Source organism: Heloderma suspectum, chromosome 14 (assembly GCF_057233095.1).
Source record: "Heloderma suspectum isolate Gila_16-S chromosome 14, 16-S_ref, whole genome shotgun sequence".
Taxonomy (NCBI): Eukaryota; Metazoa; Chordata; class Lepidosauria; order Squamata; family Helodermatidae; genus Heloderma; species Heloderma suspectum.
This window is the reverse complement of record NC_139471.1, coordinates 5,439,356-5,459,809: the sequence shown is the minus strand read 5'-3', so window position 1 is coordinate 5,459,809 and position 20,454 is coordinate 5,439,356. Positions and strand designations below refer to the sequence as shown.

General features: G+C 49.3%; 2 protein-coding genes across 4 annotated transcripts in view; one reads left to right on the top strand and one right to left on the bottom strand.

The window, feature by feature from the left end:
* The first annotated feature begins 181 nt into the window (after nt 1–181).
* CDC26 (cell division cycle 26) lies at nt 182–3,947 on the top strand. Its single transcript, XM_084820894.1, has 2 exons — nt 182–304; nt 2,328–3,947. The coding sequence occupies exons 1-2, from the start codon at nt 224–226 to the stop codon at nt 2,502–2,504; spliced, it is 258 nt and encodes an 85-aa protein (XP_084677020.1). The 5' UTR covers nt 182–223; the 3' UTR covers nt 2,505–3,947.
* Nucleotides 3,948–7,190: 3,243 nt separating this feature from the next.
* Nucleotides 7,191–20,454, bottom strand: part of SLC31A1 (solute carrier family 31 member 1) — a 37,228-nt gene continuing 23,964 nt past the window's right edge. For all 3 annotated transcript variants that reach the window (XM_084820891.1, XM_084820892.1, XM_084820890.1), the window contains 4 exons: nt 19,997–20,161; nt 18,696–18,768; nt 13,212–13,380; nt 7,191–12,110 (listed from right to left, as the gene is read on the bottom strand). In XM_084820891.1, coding sequence (XP_084677017.1) covers nt 11,909–12,110; nt 13,212–13,380; nt 18,696–18,768; nt 19,997–20,116 — 564 coding nt within the window. In that variant the 5' untranslated portion in view covers nt 20,117–20,161 and the 3' untranslated portion in view covers nt 7,191–11,908. The remainder of the gene's footprint in view (nt 12,111–13,211; nt 13,381–18,695; nt 18,769–19,996; nt 20,162–20,454) is intronic.

Here is a 20,454-nt window from a genome sequence, read left to right as displayed (position 1 = left end):
CTTCCGGGGCACTGGCTCCCGGCGGAGCGGCCCAGCCAATTCCGCTCGGGCCACTCTGGGAGACTCGAGACTCTATGGCCGCGCAGCCCGCGAGCGCTTCCGGGTGGCGGGTGCCGCCGCGGGGCGTGCCGGGAGCCGAGTCTCGCCGGAGAACAAGAGGAGGGGGCTGCGGCGGAGCTGCGGCGCATGCGCTGTTGAGGGCTTGGGCCCGGGCGGCTCGGAGATGCTGCGGCGGAAGCCGACGCGCTTGGAGCTCAAGCTGGACGACATCGAGGAGTTCGACGGCGCCCGCAAGGAGCTCGAGGTACGCTGCTGCCTGCCTGCCTGCCGAGGGGGCGCCCGTTGCCCAGCTTTCCAGGATGTTTTAAAAAATAACGAAACGCAAACTGCACTCTGTACATGCTTAGAGGCACTGCCTGTGGCTGGATGGCTGGGGGACAGCTGCCCACGGAGAAGCCCGTTGCCCTGCCTTCTAGGGTGCTTTTAAGAAAAAAAGCAACTGCACTCTGCACATGCCTAGAGGCACTCTGCTCATGGCTGGATGGCGGGGGGACAGCTGGCCTCTGAGATACCTCTTGCCCTGCTTTCCAAGATGCTTTTAAGAAAAAAAGCAACTGCACTCTGCACATGGCTGGATGGCGGGGGGACAGCTGGCCTCTGAGATACCTCTTGCCCTGCTTTCCAAGATGCTTTTAAGAAAAAAGCAACTGCACTCTGCACATGCTTAGAGGCACTCTGCTCATGGCTGGATGGCAGTAGGACAGCTGGCGGCTGAGGCTTAGAGGCACTCTGTCCATGCACTACTCATTTATTATGTTTTTTTTTTAACTGCTTCTCTTCATAGGGAAATGGCCCTTCCCTAACCGGGTGCCCTCCAAATGTGTGGGATTACAACTGCCATCAGCCTCAGCCTGCAGGACCAACGGTCAGGGATGATGGGAGGTGGAGCCCAACATCATCTGGAGGACCAGAAGTTCCCCCACCCCTCGTTTAAACCAGCATTCCCCAATCTGGTGCCCTCCAGGTGCATGGCTGGCTGGGGAATGCTGGGAGCAGTAGGCCTTTTTTCTGTCTAAACATGCATAGGGTTGTGCCCTAAAGCTGGGAAACCACCAAATGATTGGTAGCTGGGGGTAAGAAGGCATGGCCATCGCTGGGCCTGATTGGGTCTGAGGTTCTTCGCCAGTAGACTTAGCAGTTCTAAGACTGTAAGAATTGGGTGCGGGGAGGCTTTGTTTGTGGAACCATGACAGCTGATCTCAAAAACCAAATTATATATGAGGCTGCCTTGATGTTAGCGTTTGGCATCCATGAGTAAATGACTCCAGTCTGTCCTGGTGGCAAGGCTGTGGCTGCCAGCAATGAATTTACTCCATGAGCTAAGATTGCGACACTTAAGAACAGTAACCTCAAAAAACAAAACAAAAAAACACAGAAGTGGGGTAGTGGGAATAGGAATTAGAAGGGATTGAGCTGGCAGGGTAAGTCTGAGAACTGAGTGATTAATAAGATATAGCATCTCTTGTATCAAATAAACTTTGTTTTTTAATGATAAAATCCCATGTTTTGCTCATCTTTCTTTGCTACAATAGTGTTCATATTTCCTGGGTACTTCTGGTTGGGTAAAGGGAACCAATTAGGCATTAATTGGTTCCCTTTAGGTGTCTCTTTTACCGGTTAATTTAGGGGCTGGAGCTTGTGGGATAGAGAGGACAGCTGTCCCAAAGCGGAGGCAGATGGACCTGAGGGAGGGTTATGTCAAAGGTATAGATGTGGTTGTGCAGGAGAGCCCTTAGGTGTTGCTCACTGTGCTGGGCAAGACATCCTCCATGAGTCGCCTCCCTTAGTGAGTCTCCCTTCTCACCGCCATTGTCACCACCTGCTCTTGCTCCTTATCCTCTTTCCCATCATTGCTCCCACTTGCTTGCTTGGCAGGTGGGCAGCCGGTGAACAAGTCAGCCGTGGCATCTTCTGCTCCTCCTCCTCACCACCTCCGTTGTCTGGGCCAGAGCAAGAGGCAAGAGAACAAGCAGGTTGCAAAGAAAGGGGAGCAATATCTCGCTACTAGCTTCTGTTGATTATTTTAATATTGTAGTTTTAAACTTTTATATTGTATTTTATCTGGATTGTATTGTTTAGTATTTTATCATTTTGTTGGGAACTGCGGGGAGCTTCAGCTATTGGGCGGTATAAAAATGTAATTAATAAATAAAAAATAAACTCCAGGGGGCTCTTGTCAGCGGGCCCCTGCTGGGGTGTGGGCTCTTGGGAAGGGCCCAGTCATGCTGATTCTGGACTCTGGCCCTGTAACCTGTTTGCTTTTGCAGAATCGCAAGAAGCAACGTGAGGATGTGGACGTGGTGGGAGCCGGTGATGGTGAGGGAGCCCTGGGGCTGAACACCGACCACAAGAGCCGGGAGCAGGTGATCCACGACCGGATTGGCTACAAACCGCAGCCCAAACCGAACAATCGTTCATCTCAGTTCGGGAACTTTGAGTTCTAGAGCCATAGGGTGGACAGCTGCTATTGTGCTGGTACCTGTGGGAACTTTGGCCAAAGCAGGAATTCATTTGAGATCATGAGAAGTTGGCTTGGAAATGTCCAAGGAGGCTGCGCCCATCTCATCTTGGCATTAAAGGAATTCAGCCTTTTTGAGGCCTTAACTTTCCCCCCAAAAAAGATAAGATGGGATCCCTGTTTCACCTGGTGACTTTTTGCATCCTCCTTAGCTGCTGCGTCTTAAATAAATGTGTGTGGCTTTTCTAAGTAAAGACAAGTTCACAAGCAGCGTTTCATAGAAATGGACATTTTTACCTGCAGTACAAATGGGGGTGGATGGGAGGGTTGGATCCAGATTGATGCTGAGTCAACTGCACTGATGGAAGTGGGCTTCCCCCACCCCCCGTCCTGCCACAGCCCCCAGAAAATCCTACACAGAGTCAGGAGGCCCTGCTGAATGGGCTGATCGGTGATGTGGCAGATCCTGATCTAACCTTGGTTATTTGGAATATCACAGTAGAATTGAGACCCTTTTTACTACTGAGATGGTGGCAGGAGTGGGGAAGGTGTGGTCCTCCAGGTGGTGATGGACTGCAGCTCCCACCAGCCCTAGCCAGCATAGCTAATGGTGAGGAATAATGGGAGTTGCAATCTAATTTTGAAGGTCTGTGGGTTCCCTTTCTTGCCCACTTAAGGAGCAGGGGTTTGTATGCAGAAGGTCCAGGCTATACTGTTATGTCCAGTAGGCAATACTGAGCCTGATACGGTCTGATATGGTGCAAAACAGCTTCCTCTGGACAGCAGCTGTATCTGTCCCCCTTTCATACACATAACCTCTGGCAGATGGCAATGCTCACAATTATGGCCAGGGTCTCATATGTCCTTAAAAGTATTTTTCTTAATCCTGCTCCTCAGTCAACAAGGCTCCTGAAGCAACATACATGAAATCAGTAAAAGACTCTCCTCGCCTACAGGCTTACAGTCCAAAAAAAGGGATGACACGCAAGGAAAATAGGATGAGGAGGGATGGAAAATCTCAGCAATGCTGGCGGAACCATGGTCCTGCTTCCCCTCTGTACATCTTGCTGGAGGAGACTGCTGAGACAAGGAGCCTTCATGGGAGAGATCTTTCAGCAGGGCTGGTCTATTAGCTCTGCTTCCTCCTCTCATCACCCTAGGTACAGTCCAAAGGAGGGCCTATTTTGCAGAAGGAATGGTGGGTGGAATAGGAAGGATCAAGATCTATTGAGCTGCCCCTTTGGCAGTGTCTAAGGTGGTCTTTGTCAGTTGGAACACAGTTGAAGATTTTGGCTGGGGGAAAAAAGCAGTCTCTGCAAAGCTGTTCCTTATTCCCAGATCAATGTTCCTGTGATCTAGTAATATGGGGCAGACCCACTTGAGAAGGCCATGCTGGTATAATAAAGCTCTTGTTGCTGTCTTGACTGTGCTTGTACATTTCTGGTTTGTTCATAAGCAAACCTTCTTAGTGCTAAGAACATTGGAGCTGTGCTGGATCAGACCAAAGGATCATCTAGTCTGGCACTCTGTTCCCACAGTTGGCAATGGGAAATCCAGAGGTAGGTCATGGGTGCACTAGCACCCTCCCGCCCATGTTCCCCAGCAACTGGTGTGCATAGGCATATTGCCTCGGATCCTGGAGGTAATATAGAGCCATCAGGACCAGTAGCCAGTGATAGCCTTCTGCTCCATGAATTTGTCTAATCCCCTTTTAAAGCCATCCAAATTAGCGGCCATCGCCACGTCTTGCGGTACGAAATCCCGTAGTTTTAACTAAAGGACAAAGAAGGCAGGGACCTAACAGAAGCAGATGAGATTAAGAAGAGGTGGAAAGAATACACAGAAGAACTATACAGGAAAGATCTGAATGTCCCTGATAGCCATGATAGTGCGGTCACTGAACTTGAGCCAGACATCCTCGAGAGTGAAGTCAAATGGGCCTTAGGAAGCATTACTAACAACAAAGCTAGTGGAGATGACAGTATTCCAGCTGAGCTATTTAAAATCCTAAAAGATGATGCTGTTAAAGAGCTGCACTCAATATGCCAACACACTTGGAACACTCAGCAGTGACCACAAGACTGGAAAAGGTCAGTTTACATTCAATTCCAAAGAAGGGCAATGCCAAAGAGTGTTCAAACTACCGCACAATTGCGCTCATTTCACATGCCAGCAAGGTGATGCTCAAAATCCTACAAGCTAGGCTTCAGCAGTATGTGAACCGAGAACTGCCGGAAGTACAAGCTGGGTTTCGAAGAGGCAGAGGAACTAGAGATCAAATCACCAACATTCGCTGGATCATGGAGAAAGCAAGAGAATTCCAGAAAAGCCTCTGTTTCTGCTTCCTTGACTACGCTAAAGCCTTTGATTGTGTGGATCACAACAAACTGTGGCAAATTCTTAAAGTGATGGGAATACCAGACCACCTTACCTGTCTCCTGAGAAACCTGTATGAGGGTCAAGAAGCAACAGTAAGAACTGGACATGGAACAACCGATTGGTTCAAAATTGGGAAAGGAGTACGACAAGGCTGCATATTGTCACCCTCCTTATTTAACTTATATGCAGAGTACATCATGAGAAATGCCAGGTTGGATGAATCACAGGTCGGAATTAAGATTGCTGGGAGAATTATCAACAACCTCAGATACGCAGATGATACCACCCTAATGGCAGAAAGCGAAGAGGATCTAAACAGCCTCTTGTTGAGGGTGAAAGTGGAGAGTGCAAAAGCTGGGTTGAAACTCAACGTTCAAAAAACGAAGATCATGGCATCTGGCCCCATCACTTCCTGGCATATAGAAGGGGAAGAAATGGCAGCAGTGACAGATTTTATTTTCTTGGGCTCCAAGACCACCGCAGACGGTGACTATAGCCATGAAATTAAAAGACGCTTGCTCCTTGGGAGGAAAGCTATAGCACACCTAGACAGCATAGTAAGAAGCAGAGACATCACCTTGCCGACAAAGGTCCGTCTAATCAAAGCGATGGTTTTCCCAGTAGTAACATATGGCTGTGAGAGCTGGACTATAAGGAAGGCTGAGCACAGAAGACTTGATGCTTTCGAACTGTGGTGCTGGAGAAGACTCTTACGAGTCCCCTGGACTGCAAGGAGGTCAAATCAGTCCATCCTAAAGGAAATCAACCCTGACTGCTCCTTGGAAGGACAGATACTGAAGCTGAAGCTCAAATATTTTGGCCACCTAATGTGAAGAGAAAACTCTCTGGAAAAGACCCTGATGCTGGGAAAGACTGAAGGCAAAAGGAGAAGGGGACGGCAGAGGATGAGATGGCTAGATAGCATCACCGATGCAATGAATATGGACTTGAGCACACTCCGGGAGAGAGCACAGGACAGGAAGGCCTGGCATGCTATGGTCCATGGGGTCACGAAGAGTCTGACACGACTGAACAACAACAGCAGCAGTTTGTTTGATTTTGTACCCTAATGGACTTGTGTGGTGTACGGATGCAATGAATATGAACTTGAGCACGCTCCGGGAGAGAGCGCAGGACAGGAAGGCCTGGCGTGCTATGGTCCATGGGGTCACGAAGAGTCGGACACGACTGAACGACTGAACAACAATGCAGGGCAGCTGTTAATCACGCCACTCCATTTCTGCAAGACAGATTCTGCTTTATTACGTTCATACAGAGTGATCAATACTTATAGAATACCTTGTATTTAATATATAGCCAGCATGGCATTGTACTAGAGAAGATATTACATACGGTCCACAAACATGTTAAAAGGCACCATTGTTTCTCGGATGCACCGAGGCACATTACCATCAACACAAGCCTGTGTGGGCTAGAATGAAGTTTGGCCAGCTGTCAATGGGAGAAACGACAATACTGTTTTCCTTCCACATACACAATACATGCATCATGACGAAGACATTGGTAAAGGGCAGATTTCTCCCCGCCCCTTGAAGTACAGTGAAAAATTAAGTCTGCTAAGGCTGGGGTGACATCGGTGCTACCACCAGAGGGTTAGTCTTTGTGTATAGGGGGTGTAATCCTATGCATGTTCAAGCAGAAAAATGTCCTAAACTCCTGGCTGGGGCATGCTGGGAGTTGCAACTCTTTTTTCTGTCTATTGCATAGGAGTTCACCCTAAAGGGGTGATACAGAGGCCTTGCACCTTGGGAGAAGAATAAGGTTATCTCCTGTCTATATGCATTCAACTGTTCAGGTGAACTCCATCAAGCACGTGCTGTGCGGTCACAGCCTACGAACGCACATGGCGTAGCACTGCTTGCCTGGAGAACCAGTGGGCTGTAGTGGATGCAGGCTCTGCAGCAATTTCTTTTCATTTATTAAAAAGGTGTCGGTAGCACTATGGAACACTATATGGGTCAAATTTAGCATGTGTAGCGCTCTCACTGTTTTCAATGCTTTTAAAAAAATTCCTTGTGGTGGGGAGAAGAGGAAGTACAGTCCGTAGAGGGGGACTACAATCACCCACCTCTGCTGTAGTGTCTGAAACTCACTGCAGCAAGGATGATGGGGCTAAATTTGCTTCACCCTGTGACGGGAGTGCTCACAGCTGCCTTGCAGGAGGCTTGTGATAACCTTACATGGTCTCTTCTGCAAAGTTAAGTAGCTTGACCGGCCAGTCATACCTGTGTTATTCATGTGGGGGACACGGAGGGCCAGAACTTTTGACCCATTTAAACAAAAGGTGCCATGGCGATCCTTGGCATGAACAATGCAGCAAATGGCTAACCGGATTCTACTCTCTGGCTATTTCCAAGGAGCCAGCAGGTATAAGGTGTCAACTGGCACACCGTTAGAAGCAGAGACTGGGTGGCATTACCCAGCAAAGTGGAGCAAGCTACTCAGACAGATGCAGGAAATTGCTACAAAGGAATAAAATATAAGGGGCTACTCCTAATGTTTCAAATCCAAATACTTTCTGGGGGTGTATACACTTGCTCAGTCATCAAATGGTTCCCCTCTTGAAGAGCGGTTTCCATTTAAAAGACATCAAGGCACCCCGAATGTGTTTGCAAGAACTTTCTCTTGCACGCAGGGTCGCTCTATCGCACTTTTTGTTGTCACTGCCTAAGGCAAATTAAATACTTGCCATCCGTTTTGCTATATATGCCAGGTAACGCAACAATAGCACGCTAAATGGTGTATTTTTATTTTAGATTTCCATAACTTATCGCATGATTGTGTTCTAGAACAGGGTTGGGCAGAAGGTCGAACGGGTCTGTGTGGACGTCTCTGCCTGATTTGCAGTAGATCAGCTGCAGGCTCCTACTGCCAGTTGTTTAACAGCACGTTTTAGGTCTAAATTCCACTGCTAGTACCCCTGATCTGCAGTAGCTTCAGATGAAGATCAGGTGGTGTAGGTGAGTCACCCCAAGGGTCAGCTGCCATTTTGCATCTGGCTCCCTGCCGGTGGACACCTTGGGGACCTACTGAAACACAAAGCAGATCTCAAAAGCCTGACGTCCGCTCTCCCCTGCTCTACATTAATGGCAGGGGAGTCCAAGAAGCAACCAGACTCCCTTCCTCATGTAACTATTTTATAGGATTCACTGCCCAAGGATACAGCAGCCCTTTCCTCAACGTGGCACCCTCTGGAGGTGTTGGGACTGCAACTCCTGCAATGCCCTGGCAGCACCGTCGCTGGGAATTACCGGAGTCGTAGCCCCAACACGCCCCAGGGTGGGGGCAGGTTTGGGAAGGCTGGGATAGTAACAGCTGCCGATTTGATGGCTTTTAAGGTGGGATTAGACCAGCCTTTTCCACAACCTGGTGCCCTCCAGCTGTGTTGGACTACAACTCCCATCAACCCCAGCCATTGGCCAGGCAGGCTGGGCTGATGGGAGCTGTAGGCCAACACAGCTGCATTGCCCAAAGACATGCAGGCTGAGCCCCAGCTTTGGCTATTTTAGCCATGACAGCTCAATAGAACCTCCATGTTCAAGGGTAGTACACCTACAAATACCAGTTGTTGGGAGAGCAACAACAGAAGAAAGCTGCTGCCTTAAAGCACAGCCTGTGGGCATGCTGGAGGCATGTTCTTGGCCCCCATGGGAAACCAGACCATAGGCTAGGACTGAGCCAGATGGGTGTTTCTTACCATCTTGGGTAAGCTGGACTCAGCTTGGCCATCAGATTCCCAGGTAGCATCCCCGAAACAGGTGAATGCGCCAATCCTGTACAGTTAGGTGTGCCAAGACCATCGTTAGGCAGTGGGTGGAGATCAGAAGGCTCACATCGTATCCCCAAGAACGGAGTGGGCAGATCTCCCGGTGTTTTGGACTTCTACTCCCAGAAGCCCCTGCTAGCATGGTCAACGGTTAGGAATGCTGGGAGTTGAAGTCCAAACCATCTGGTGACCATCTGCCTTGGATTGCAGGGAGGCTAAGCTACTCTAGGCGCATTCGTCAGAAGGACAGGCAGGATTTCTTTCCCCCTAAGACATTGACACAGCAGGCACCCCTGAAATTTTGGCACGCCAGGCAGTTGCCTAGGTTGCCTCTACAGCTGCCCCAGCTGCCCTGCCTGCACCCTTCTGAATAGCTGTTTGCTCAATAGCTTTTGATTCAGGGAAAACGAGTGCCAATTCAAGCCCTGCTCCGCTTCCATGCCAGTTATTCCAATTCTGTGCCGCTTGGCCATTTATTGCTTACGAATGCAGCTGTTTCTCATTCTACCCCACACTCCCTTTCAAAAGGAAAGAAACTCAATCATTAAACTGCATGGAGGCGGAAAGCGGGGCCCAATGCCTTGAGGAACATTTCCTTGCCGACATGCTTGCTACAGTTTGCTGGCCAAAAACAGGCAGAGCAAAACTGAAACTCTGTGAGTGGAGGGGACCATCTGCAAAATCCCAGGCATCAGACAGATGCCATTGGGAGAGTTTTGAAACCAAAGTGCCAAAAACACTTCAGCCGCAGCTCCTTGTCAACAACCCCCCTGAGGCCCGCTAGCAGTTTACTAGCCAGAATGCAAAAGGGTGGCCACCGTCTCCATTAGCGCGGGCTGTGTTTGGGGGAATCTGTTTCAAGCCAGGCCTTCCCACCTTATCTTGAAGGTCATCAAGCGGGCAGTGGCATGCGATGCAGAGGTCAGCCCTGAATGGCAGTGTCAGCTCCAGGTTTTGGACGGTCCTTGGACAAGATGCCCTGCATGGGTCCCCTCCCTCGGTGAGTCTGCCTTCTCACCACCATTGTCACCGGCAGCTCCTGTTCCTCCTCTTTCTCCTCATGGCTCCCACTTGCTTGCTTGACAGGCAGAGAGCCGGTGAGCAAGGAGGCCGCGGCATCTGCTGCTCCTTCTTCTCACCATTGCCACTGCCTGGGCAAGAGCGAGAGGCAGGGGAACAAGCAGGCTGCAAGGGTGAAGAGGAGGAGCAACTCCAGGGGCTCTTGTCTGTGGGCCCCTGCTGGAGTGTGGGCCCTGGGCAGGTGCCTGACTATGCCAACCCCTGACGCTGGCCCTGGCCCCAGGGATCTTCTTGCCACAAAACTAGTCTCTTGCATGAAATTAAAACAGACAACAGGTTTCTGCTTCTGCACATTCTTTCCTTGTACTTTTGGTCACCAGCCATCACTCTGTACTCAGAAGCGAGGCACATGTTTGCAGTTTATGCTTCTGGCAGACTTAGGGGGTGGGCAGAACAAATTTCACTCAAGTCTATGACACCGTATAATAGCTGCGACATTGCACAATAGCACCGTAACAGCAATTTAGCAGCAAGGTACCGAGTCAGCCCTGTCGCCTGCAGTATCCTTGGAGCGGGAGAAACAGCATTGTTTCTTCACCCTAACTCAAGGGGGGATGCCGTAGCTCAGAAAGAAGCCGAGGAACGGGTTAAGTAATTTCTACTGGACCTGTCTGGCGTACAAAGCACTTCCACAATTTTTACTCTCTCTTTTTGGAGGGCCCTGTGCGGAGCTGGTAGGGTACCCCCTTTCCAGGGAAGATATCACAGGAATGAGCCTGCACTATGGGTTTTAAACTGGTTCGTGTTCTAGAACAGCCTTCCCCAACCTGGCTGGGGAATTATGGGAGTTGTAGTCCCAAAACATCTGGAGGGCACCACGCTGGGAAAGGCTGTCCTAGAACCTATCAGGAAAGGTGGCCAGAGTCTGCATTACTGGGGTGGTGTTCCCTCAAGGTTTCTACTTCAAGGTTTTGTCCCAGGGCAGGGGATCAGTACCTTCTTAAAAAGGGAAACTAACTTTCTTGCAGTAGTCAGTCATTTCAAGGAAAACTGGTCTGCAGTTAGCTTGCTGCTTGGAATTGCAGGCTGGGATACGCCTACCAGTAAGCAGCTCTACATTTAAGAACCCCCGCCTACCTTTTGACGCAGCAGACCTGGGCACTTCCTCACAAGCTGTTCCCTTCCACATGCACAAAAGTGTACCTGGAAAAGGAGCAACCCCCACTCATAAAGAATGGGAGGTGGACTGCTGGCGCAGGCCTCGTCCGAGGTAGTTCTAGTCTTAGATGTAAATAAGAGATTTGTTTCAATGCTGCCTCTTCCCGCCTGCAAGCCTGAACTGAAGCCAGTGTTTGGTCCATCAATTTATTTAAAAGATCACTGCTCCTTTAAAAAAATAGGTTGATTTGTATTTGCACATCTCACAATTAAACCAGCCAATTGCAGTGGACTAGCGGAGCTGTGTGACGTTATTGTAGAGTGGCAAATTACCGATCTGCCCAGACCTCCTGGGCTTGTTCTGGAATAGCAGGTGCTACGGGCCTGCCAGACCAAAGACTGCCTGTACCGAGGGCTAGAATCATACCTAGGGCAACAGCTTGCCTGTACCGAGGGCTAGAACTATACTGAGAGGGCGGGGGGGCGGGGAGAGAGGAAAAAAGAGCACAAAGCTAGACTCAAACCTCGAGGGAACAAGTGACCGAGAGGCTCTGACCAGACGCCCTCGGCCTCCCTTCGATTACTGAACAGAGGTACTGGCATTACGACAGCTGTAGCTTTGTGCTTCTCAGCTACTACTGATTAAATATGACCATTGAAGTAACCACTCCCACTAAATCCACCCCCTAGGCTGCTTAAAGCATTCTGAAAAGGAACGTGGAATCATTGTCTGCGTTCGCCTGTCAGCTAGTTTCAATCATGGTGCAGTCTAAAAAAAGAAAGATCAAAACCACTAATTGTATCTAATATATAAGCCAATCCTCCTACGTTGGATGTCAGTGCTGGCTGTCAGCTTTTGTCCCCCACCCTGGAGCCCCCTCCTTGGAAGGAGGCGATGATGCGGTGGGAGAGAAGTGAGAGGCACAGGCACTGCCCCCAGAATGTCGGTGGGGAGGGCACCCCGTGGATCGTCTTGGCATGTTTCTAGGGAGCCTGGTCCTTTCCGGAGGCTTCAGGCAGGACCGCTGTGGAGCTGCTGCCCGCCGTTAATGGCAATGTTCCGTGATGTCCACCACCACTGCCTTCTTCCAGCTGAAGAGGAAGTAGCCCATCCCTGCCCCGGCAGCCACGGCGATGCAGAGGTAGCCGTTGTAGGTCATGAAGACGAGCATGAGGAAATAGCTGACCACCACTTGGATGATGTGCAGAACTGTCTGGAAGAGGTGAGGGATGCTTAGCATCTGTTGCCTAAGAAGAAAAGGAGGGGGGGGAATTATCGGCACGTGCCCCAAAAATGATCTGGAGAGGGAATAAGGAAAAAAGTGGTGGCTAGGGAAGGCAAGATTTGGATTCAGTAAAGATAATATTACTGTTTTTGTTGTTAACAGTGATAACAACAATAAACAGCCTTATCTGCTAAAAAAACCCATCAAGGTGGGGTTGATAGGATTTAAGAAACACAGCCCAGCTGGGAAGGAACTGGGCAGTTTGAGGGGTGGGGTAGGGAGAGAATATCCCAACATTTCTCACATGGTTGGTGCAGAATGGCTCCTGACAACCCACTGGCGAAGTTACAGTCGTTAAGGCACTGGTCCCCAACCATTTCAGGTCGGTGGCTACATTTGGAAGCTTGAGAGTGTTGTGGGTGCCCTCACAAAATGGCTGGGATGAGGGGATTTGCCTGGCCATAAAATGGCAGCTATGGGTGTGTGTGGGCGTCACTAAACACTCATTTCTGAGAAGGCAAACTGGTGAGACTAAAAGAAAAGTCACTTGCTCAGGAACCGAAGTCCAAGGCGGTGGTGGGGGCTGAGCTCCGAAGCACAAAACCACTCTTTGGAATCCAAATTAAGATGGTGCTGGAGGGCAGCACTTTGCAGCACACCAGCCACCCAATTAAAAACATTAAAGTATCTTAAGAAATAGAATAAAAATCAGAAGAGGCAGGAAGCCTGGCCGGCACCAAGAAAGACGTCCGTGGGCAGACAGGCACCACACTGGAGACAAGAACGTAAGAAGAGCTGTCCTGGATCAGACCAAGGGTCCATCCAGTCCAGCATTCTGTTCAGCCAGTGGCCAACCAGCTGCCACGGGAAACCCACAGCAGGACAGGAGTGCAGCAGCACCCTCCCACCCATGTTCCCCAGCAACTGGTGCACAAAGGCATACTGCTCTGATCCTGGAGACAGCGTATAACCATCAGGACTAGTAGCCTTGGATAGCCTTATGGCTCCTGACAGAACAAGGCATACCACGAGAGTGTGGATCGTGTCAGAAACGAGCAGCCCCAGACTAGCCATGACCCAACTGTCTTTCCTGAGTCTCCCGGGGATAACAAGGTCTACTCACCCGACTGTCTTGTGTGTCTCCATCAACACAGTGCCATTTGGTCCCGGGACAGGCATGGAGTTGTAGCGGATGCTGACCTGTGACTTCCGGAGGAGGCTCTCACGGGCGATCTTCAGGCCCTCGTAGAACAGGGCCAGGAAGAAGATGGCGATGAATGCGCCGGCCATTTCTGACAAGAGGGAGGAGAATGCCTTGGTCTATCTAACTTGGAAGGCAGCCTGCAAAAGGTGGTGGTGGGGATCCAAGGGGGCAAAACTAGGCACTACACCCTCTGACGTTGCTCACCCCTTATTGCAAATATTTTTATACAGCTTTTCTGTAATGTGCATCAAGGGTTATTCACACTCCCAAACCAAATGTTAATGTCCTCAACTAAAAAAAGAGAAAAGATACGGAATACACACACACACACCCATCATGGATCACTGCCTTGTTGTGGTGAAGGGGCTTGCCTAACTCAGTGAAGCCATAAGCTACGCCATGCATGGCCACCCAAGATGGACAGGTCATGGGAGAGAGTTCTGACAAAATGTGGTCCACTGGAGAAGGAAATGGCAACCCACTCCAGTATTCTTGCCAAGAAAACCCCATGGAACGTATCACAAGGCTAAAAGAGATGACGCCGGAAGATGAGCCCCTCAGGTCGGAAGATGTCCAATAAGAGCAGGGGGAATTTCCAAGTAGCGCCAGAAAGATGAAGCAGCTGGGCCAAAGCCGAAAGGACACTCAGCTGTGGATGTGTCTGGTGGTGAAAAGAAAGTCCGATGCTGTAAAGAACAATATTGTTTAGGAACCTGGAATGTCAGATCAATGAATCAAGGTAAGCTGGAGGTGGTCAAACATGAGATGGCAAGATTGAACATCGACATCTTGGGAATCAGCGAACTAAAATGGACAAGCATGGGCGAATTTAATTCAGGTGACCATCATATCTAACTACTGTGGGCAAGAATCCCTTAGAAGAAATGGAGTAGCACTCATAGTCAACAAAAGGGTGGGAAAAGCAGTACTGGGGTACAATCTCAAAAACAACAGAATGATCTCAGTACAAATCCAAGGCAAACCATTCAACATCACAGTAATTCAAGTCTATGCCCCAACCACTGAGGCCAAAGAAGCTGAGGTTGACCAGTTCTATGAAGACCTACAACACCTTCTAGAACTAACACCAAAAAAAGATGTCCTCTTCATCATAGGGGATTGGAATGCCAAAGTAGGAAGTCAAGAAATCACCGGGATAACAGGCAGGCATGGCCTTGGTGTACAAAATGAAGAAGGACAAAGGCTAATAGAGTTTTGCCAAGAGAACACGCTGATCATAGCAAACACTCTTTTCCAACAGCACAAGAGGCGACTCTACACATGGACATCACCAGATGGTCAATATCGAAATCAGATTGATGATGTCCTTTGCAGCCAAAGATGGAGAAACTCCACACAGTCAGTAAAAACAAGACCTGGAGCTGACTGTGGCTCAGATCATGAGCTGCTTCTTGCAAAATTTCGGCTTAAATTGAAGAACGTCGGGAAAACCACTAAAGCATTCAGGCATGACCTAAATCATATCCCTGATGAATATACAGTGGAGGTGAGGAATAGATTTAAGGAATTAGACCTGATAGACAGACTGCCTGAGGAACTCTGGACGGAGGTCCGTAACATTGTTCAGGAGGCAGCAACTCAATCCATCCCAAAGAAAAAGAAATGCAAGAAAGCAAAGTGGCTGTCTGATGAGGCTTTACAAGTAGCTGAGGAAAGAAGGGAAGCGAAAAGCAAAGGAAAAAGGGGAAGATATATCCAACTGAATGCAGATTTCCAGAGAATAGCAAGGAGAGACAAGAAGGCCTTCTTAAATGAACAATGCAAAGAAATCGAGGAAAACAATAGAATGGGAAAGACTAGATATTTCTTCAAGAAAATCGGAGATATCAAGGGAACGTTTTGTACAAAGACGGGCATGATAAAGGACAAAGAAGGCAGGGACCTAACAGAAGCAGATGAGATTAAGAAGAGGTGGAAAGAATACATAGAAGAACTATACAGGAAAGATCTGAATGTCCCTGATAACCATGATAGTGCAGTCATTGAACTTGAGCCAGACATCCTAGAGACTGAAGTCAAGTGGGCCTTAGGAAGCATTACTAACAACAAAGCTAGCGGAGATGACAGTATTCCAGCTGAGCTATTTAAGATCCTAAAAGATGATGCTGTTAAAGTGCTGCACTCAATATGCCAACACATTTGGAACACTCAACAGTGGCGACATGACTGGAAAAGGTCAGTTTACATTCCAGTTCCAAAGAAGGGCAATGCCAAAGAGTGTTCAAACTACCGTACAATTGCGCTCATTTCACCTGCCAGCAAGGTGATGCTCAAAATCCTACAAGCTAGGCTTCAGCAGTATGTGAACCGAGAACTACCGGAAGTACAAGCTGGGTTTCAAAGAGGCAGAGGAACTAGAGATCAAATCGCCAACATTTGCTGGATCATGGAGAAAGCAAGAGAATTCCAGAAAAGCTTCTATTTCTGCTTCATTGACTACGCTAAAGCCTTTGATTGTGTGGATCACAACAAACTGTGGCAAATTCTTAAAGAGATGGGAGTACCAGACCATCTTACCTGTCTCCTGAGAAACCTGTACGAGGGATAAGAAGCAACAGTAAGAACCGGACATGGAACAACTGATTGGTTCAAAATTGGGAAAGGAGTACGACAAGGCTGCATATTGTCGCCCTGCTTATTTAACTTATATGCAGAGTACATCATGAGAAACGCCGGGATAGATGAATCACAGGTCGGAATTAAGATTGCCGGGAGAATTATCAACAACCTCAGATATGCGGACGATACCACCCTAATGGCAGAAAGTGAAGAGGATCTAAACAGCCTCTTGTTGAGGGTGAAAGTGGAGAGTGCAAAAGCTGGTTTGAAACTCAACATTAAAAAATCGAAGATCATGGCATCTGGCCCCATCACTTCCTGGCATATAGAAGGGGAAGAAATGGAAGCAGTGACAGATTTTATTTTCTTGGGCTCCAAGATCACCACAGACGGTGACTGTAACCATGAAATTAAAAGATGCTTGCTCCTTGGGAGGAAAGCTATGGCACACCTAGACAGCATAGTAAGAAGCAGAGACATCACCTTGCCGATAAAGGTCCGTCTAATCAAAGCAATGGTTTTCCCAGTAGCAATGTATGGCTGTGAGAGCTGGACTATAAGGAAGGCTGAGCGCCGAAGAATTGATGACTTCGAACTGTGGTGCTGGAGAAGACTCTTACGAGTGCCCTGGACTGCAAGGAGGTCAAATCAGTCAATCCTGAAGGAAATCAACCCTGAGTGCTCATTGGAAGGACAGATACTGAAGGTGAAGCTCAAATATTTTGGCCACCTAATGCGAAGAGAAAACTCCCTGGAAAAGACCCTGATGCTGGGAAAGACTGAAGGCAAAAGGAGAAGGGGACGGCAGAGGATGAGATGGCTAGATAGCATCACGGATGCAATGAATATGAACTTGAGCACGCTCCGGGAGAGAGCGCAGGACAGGAAGGCCTGGCGTGCTGTGGTCCATGGGGTCACGAAGAGTCGGACACGACTGAACGACTGAACAACAACAACACACACACACACAGGTGGGGTGGAGGGAAAGAGACTCTCAGAAAGGTGAGGTTTAAACTGAGTCAGACCCTGGGTCCATCTAGCCCAGTATTGTCGACAATGACTGGCAGCAATGGCTCTCCGGGGTTTCAGGCAGGATTCTTTCCTTGCCCTACCTGAAGATGCTGCCGGGGATCGAACCTGGGACCTCGGCATGCAAAGCAGGTCTCTGCCACTGAATGATGGCCCTTCCCCCTCAATGAAGTAAGATTCCAACCCTCATGGTTCTGAATGAAGGGCTGACTTAAAGTAGGAACACTGGAAGCCGCCTTATCCTGAGTCAGACCCTGGGTTCATCTAGCCCAGTATTGTTGTTGTTGACTGGCAGCAACGGCTCTCCAGGGTTTCAGGCAGGGGTGTTTCCTAGCCCTGCCTGGGCATGCCAGCACTGAATTTGGGACCTTCTGCCTGCAAAGCATCTGCTCTACCACTGAGCTTCAGCCCCTCCCCATAAGTGGAGCCTTTAATTCAGGGGTGGGCAGGCTGTGGCTCTCCGAAATGTTTTGGCCTACAACTCCCATCAGCCCCCTCCAGCATCGTTGATGGAGAGGGATCATGGGAGTTCTAGGCCAAACCATCTGGACCTCAAGTTGCCTTAATTGTTAATGTTTCCAGGGAGGCTTGGATAAAAACAAATTCTTGAGCTGATGGTAGCAACACTGAGATGATGGCATTACCACAATTACTGCTGGGGCGAGGGGTCGCTGTGCTTATTTTGCCTACATTTATGCTCTAGTTCAGCCTTCCGCACCTGGGCCTCTCCAGGTGTGTTGGACTACAACTCCCATAACCCCCCAACGTCTTTTGTGGAAGTACAGTGACCTATACTGTGTTGGGGCTCTTCTACAAGAAGAACTGGAATGGCAGATAATTTTTTCCTAAAAGGCCACCTTCCCCATCACTACTGATCTTTTCCTGCAATATGCAGCTGCAAGGAGTGCCTTAGAAGGCGCATGCTCACAGTTCAAGGGAGGCCCGATGGGCTACTTTTGCATGAACTGAGCACTCTCCCTAACACATGCCTCAGACAGACCTCTGCCACACGCTGGGCTTCTATGGCAAAGATTCATAGGCTGGACAGCAGACACGTTGAGGCAGAAAGGTCTCAGTGAAGGGTTAAAGTTTGAAAACGATGGCCTCACTGGACCAGCTCCAGAAGGAAAGCGCACTCCCGAGATCAGGGGCATTGAACCTGAAAGCCAGGGGCCAAATCCGGCCTGCCTGGGGTCCTAAATTGGCCCTCCAGGTACCCAGATGACTGGCTGCCCTTTTCCCGAACCACTGGGTGGTTCCCTGGCTTTTGTGCAGTTTTTCCCCCATTCTAAAAGGCTCAAATGCTTCTCCTAAGGCTTTGTGACTGGCAGGAATTTATACTGCCCAATAGCCGAAGTTCTCTTGATGCTAAAGAGCTTGATGCTAAAACAGGCTGGTATATTTGGCTTCGCCCCTTTGCCTTTGGCCCCGCCCACTGATGGAATGCGGCCCGAGTGCTTCTCCGAAACGGCATTCGGCCCTCGGGGTGATCTACTGGATGGGACAGAAGTCCGCCCCTGGCTCAAGGGTGGATTGAGTTGCTCTTCTGTGCTGGGAGGATATACAGCTCCTCTGATAAATTAAAGCTCTTATTTCAGTTAAAACAAGCTGGCATTTTGGCCCTGGTGGTTTTGCCTTCGGCCCTACCTGCCTCTGGAATGCAGCTTGTGAGAACTTCTTGGAAACTGAATTTGGGCCTTGGGCTGAAAGAGGTTCGCCACCCTTGCCTTAGACCGTGATTTGGGCCACGGAGGTCATTTGATCTGTCTCAGCAACACCAAGCAAACTGCTCACCTCCAGCCGTGTTGATGACGAGCCCGGAAAACAGCAACGGCACATCCTTATAGCCAAAGTAGAAGGTCATTTGCTGCCCAGAGACAAAAGAGTCTGTTTTAATGCCAGCGGCTCACAAACAGCAGGGATCACAGTTTCAACCAAACGGAGTGGGACAACGCTCCCTGACACTAAGCAAATTCATTGGTGTGACCTCACCCCATTACCTTCCTCTTCTTCAGAATTAGGTGGCCCCCCATGAAGGCTCCTTGTCCCTCAACTGCAGCCACCAGCCATTCCAGCAGGCTGTACAGAGGGAGATGAGAGGGGTAGCAGGGCCAGCATTCCACCAGGCTGGCTAAAAGTCTTCATTATCCCCACCTCTTCCCTCCCCATCCCCTTTTCCTGGCATGTTGTGTCTTTTTTTGGGCTGTAAGCCTCCAGGCAACGACTGTCTTGTTTTATTGACTTCATGTAAGCTGGGCTCTGGAAGCCTTTTTGTTTAAAAATACTTTAAACAATTAAAGAAATAAATTAGGTGGAGATGAAGGATGTTCCTAGGGCTACGTGTGTGTGTGTGTGTGTGTGTGTGTGTGTGTGTGAAGGGGGAGGGGAGAGACTCTGAGATGGCCAATTTGTACAACTAGTTAATCATCTGGAACAGGAATTTATTTATTTATTTAAACTGACAGTTCCGCAGACTTTGGCCTCATCCATCGGCCAGAGAACCAAATGCCTGCACTCCCCGTCTGCCTGGAAGAATGTACAGTGAGCGAGGGAGACCAACCCAATCCCCATACAACTGCCAGAGAAGGAACAGCCACAGAGAACTTGTGTCACCCTTCCCTGCCAGAAAGAACACCAATAAGAACTTAGAAGCTAAGAACTGGTTTCCCAGGTTTTGCTTTTCTTCCCTCCTCCCCCCAATCCCGGTTCCTTTTGTGTTGTGTCTTTTAGACTGTAAGCCTGAGGGCAGGGCCGCCTTAATAATCTTTGTAAGCCGCTCTGGGCAACTTTTGGGGCTGAAGAGTGGGGTAAACATGGTATAAATAAATAAGTGTTGACTCTCTTGGACAAGGTGAACATTCCTCCAACCTTTCTTTATGGGTGAAACCAAGCTTTTTTAGTGCACCTTGATCAAAGTTGGGCAGGGCCAGAAGTGGCCCATGGGCTGGCCAGGAGGCTAGCCCTGATCCAGGAAGTCCCCCGTAGGATTGCTGCACCACTGGTCCCCTCTGTCCTTCCAACTACAACTGGAGCAGGAGCAATGAGACGTTCCTGCATCCCCTTCGCATTCAAGGGCTCTCCTGAGCGCCACTCACCATCATCATCATGCCACCGCCATGCATGTGTCCCGTTGTGGTGTGATGGTGCGCATGAGGATCCGAGGTGGGCATCGCCGAGCCAGTCATATTGTGGCCCATGTGGTGATCGTGGGACATCTTGGCCCTTGAGGCACTGGAGAAAGCAGGGGGTGCTGGGGGAGCCTGGAAGACACATACGACAGCAGAGGTGAGAAGAAAAGCATGTGGAACAAGGAGTTCCTCCCAAGGAAGGAGCATCTTTGAAGTGATCCCAAAAAACCCAAAGGAGTACTGGCCCTTAGACCAACCCTGGATGTATTCTACACTAAGGTTCAACACCCTAAGAACCCAGATTTCAAATGATTTCTTTAAAGCAAGTTTCTAGACCAGAGGTCTCAACACTTTGCGTGGGTGGGCACATCTGGAATTCTGAGAGTGTCATGGGTACAACACGGGTTTGTATCCAGTGTTAGAAA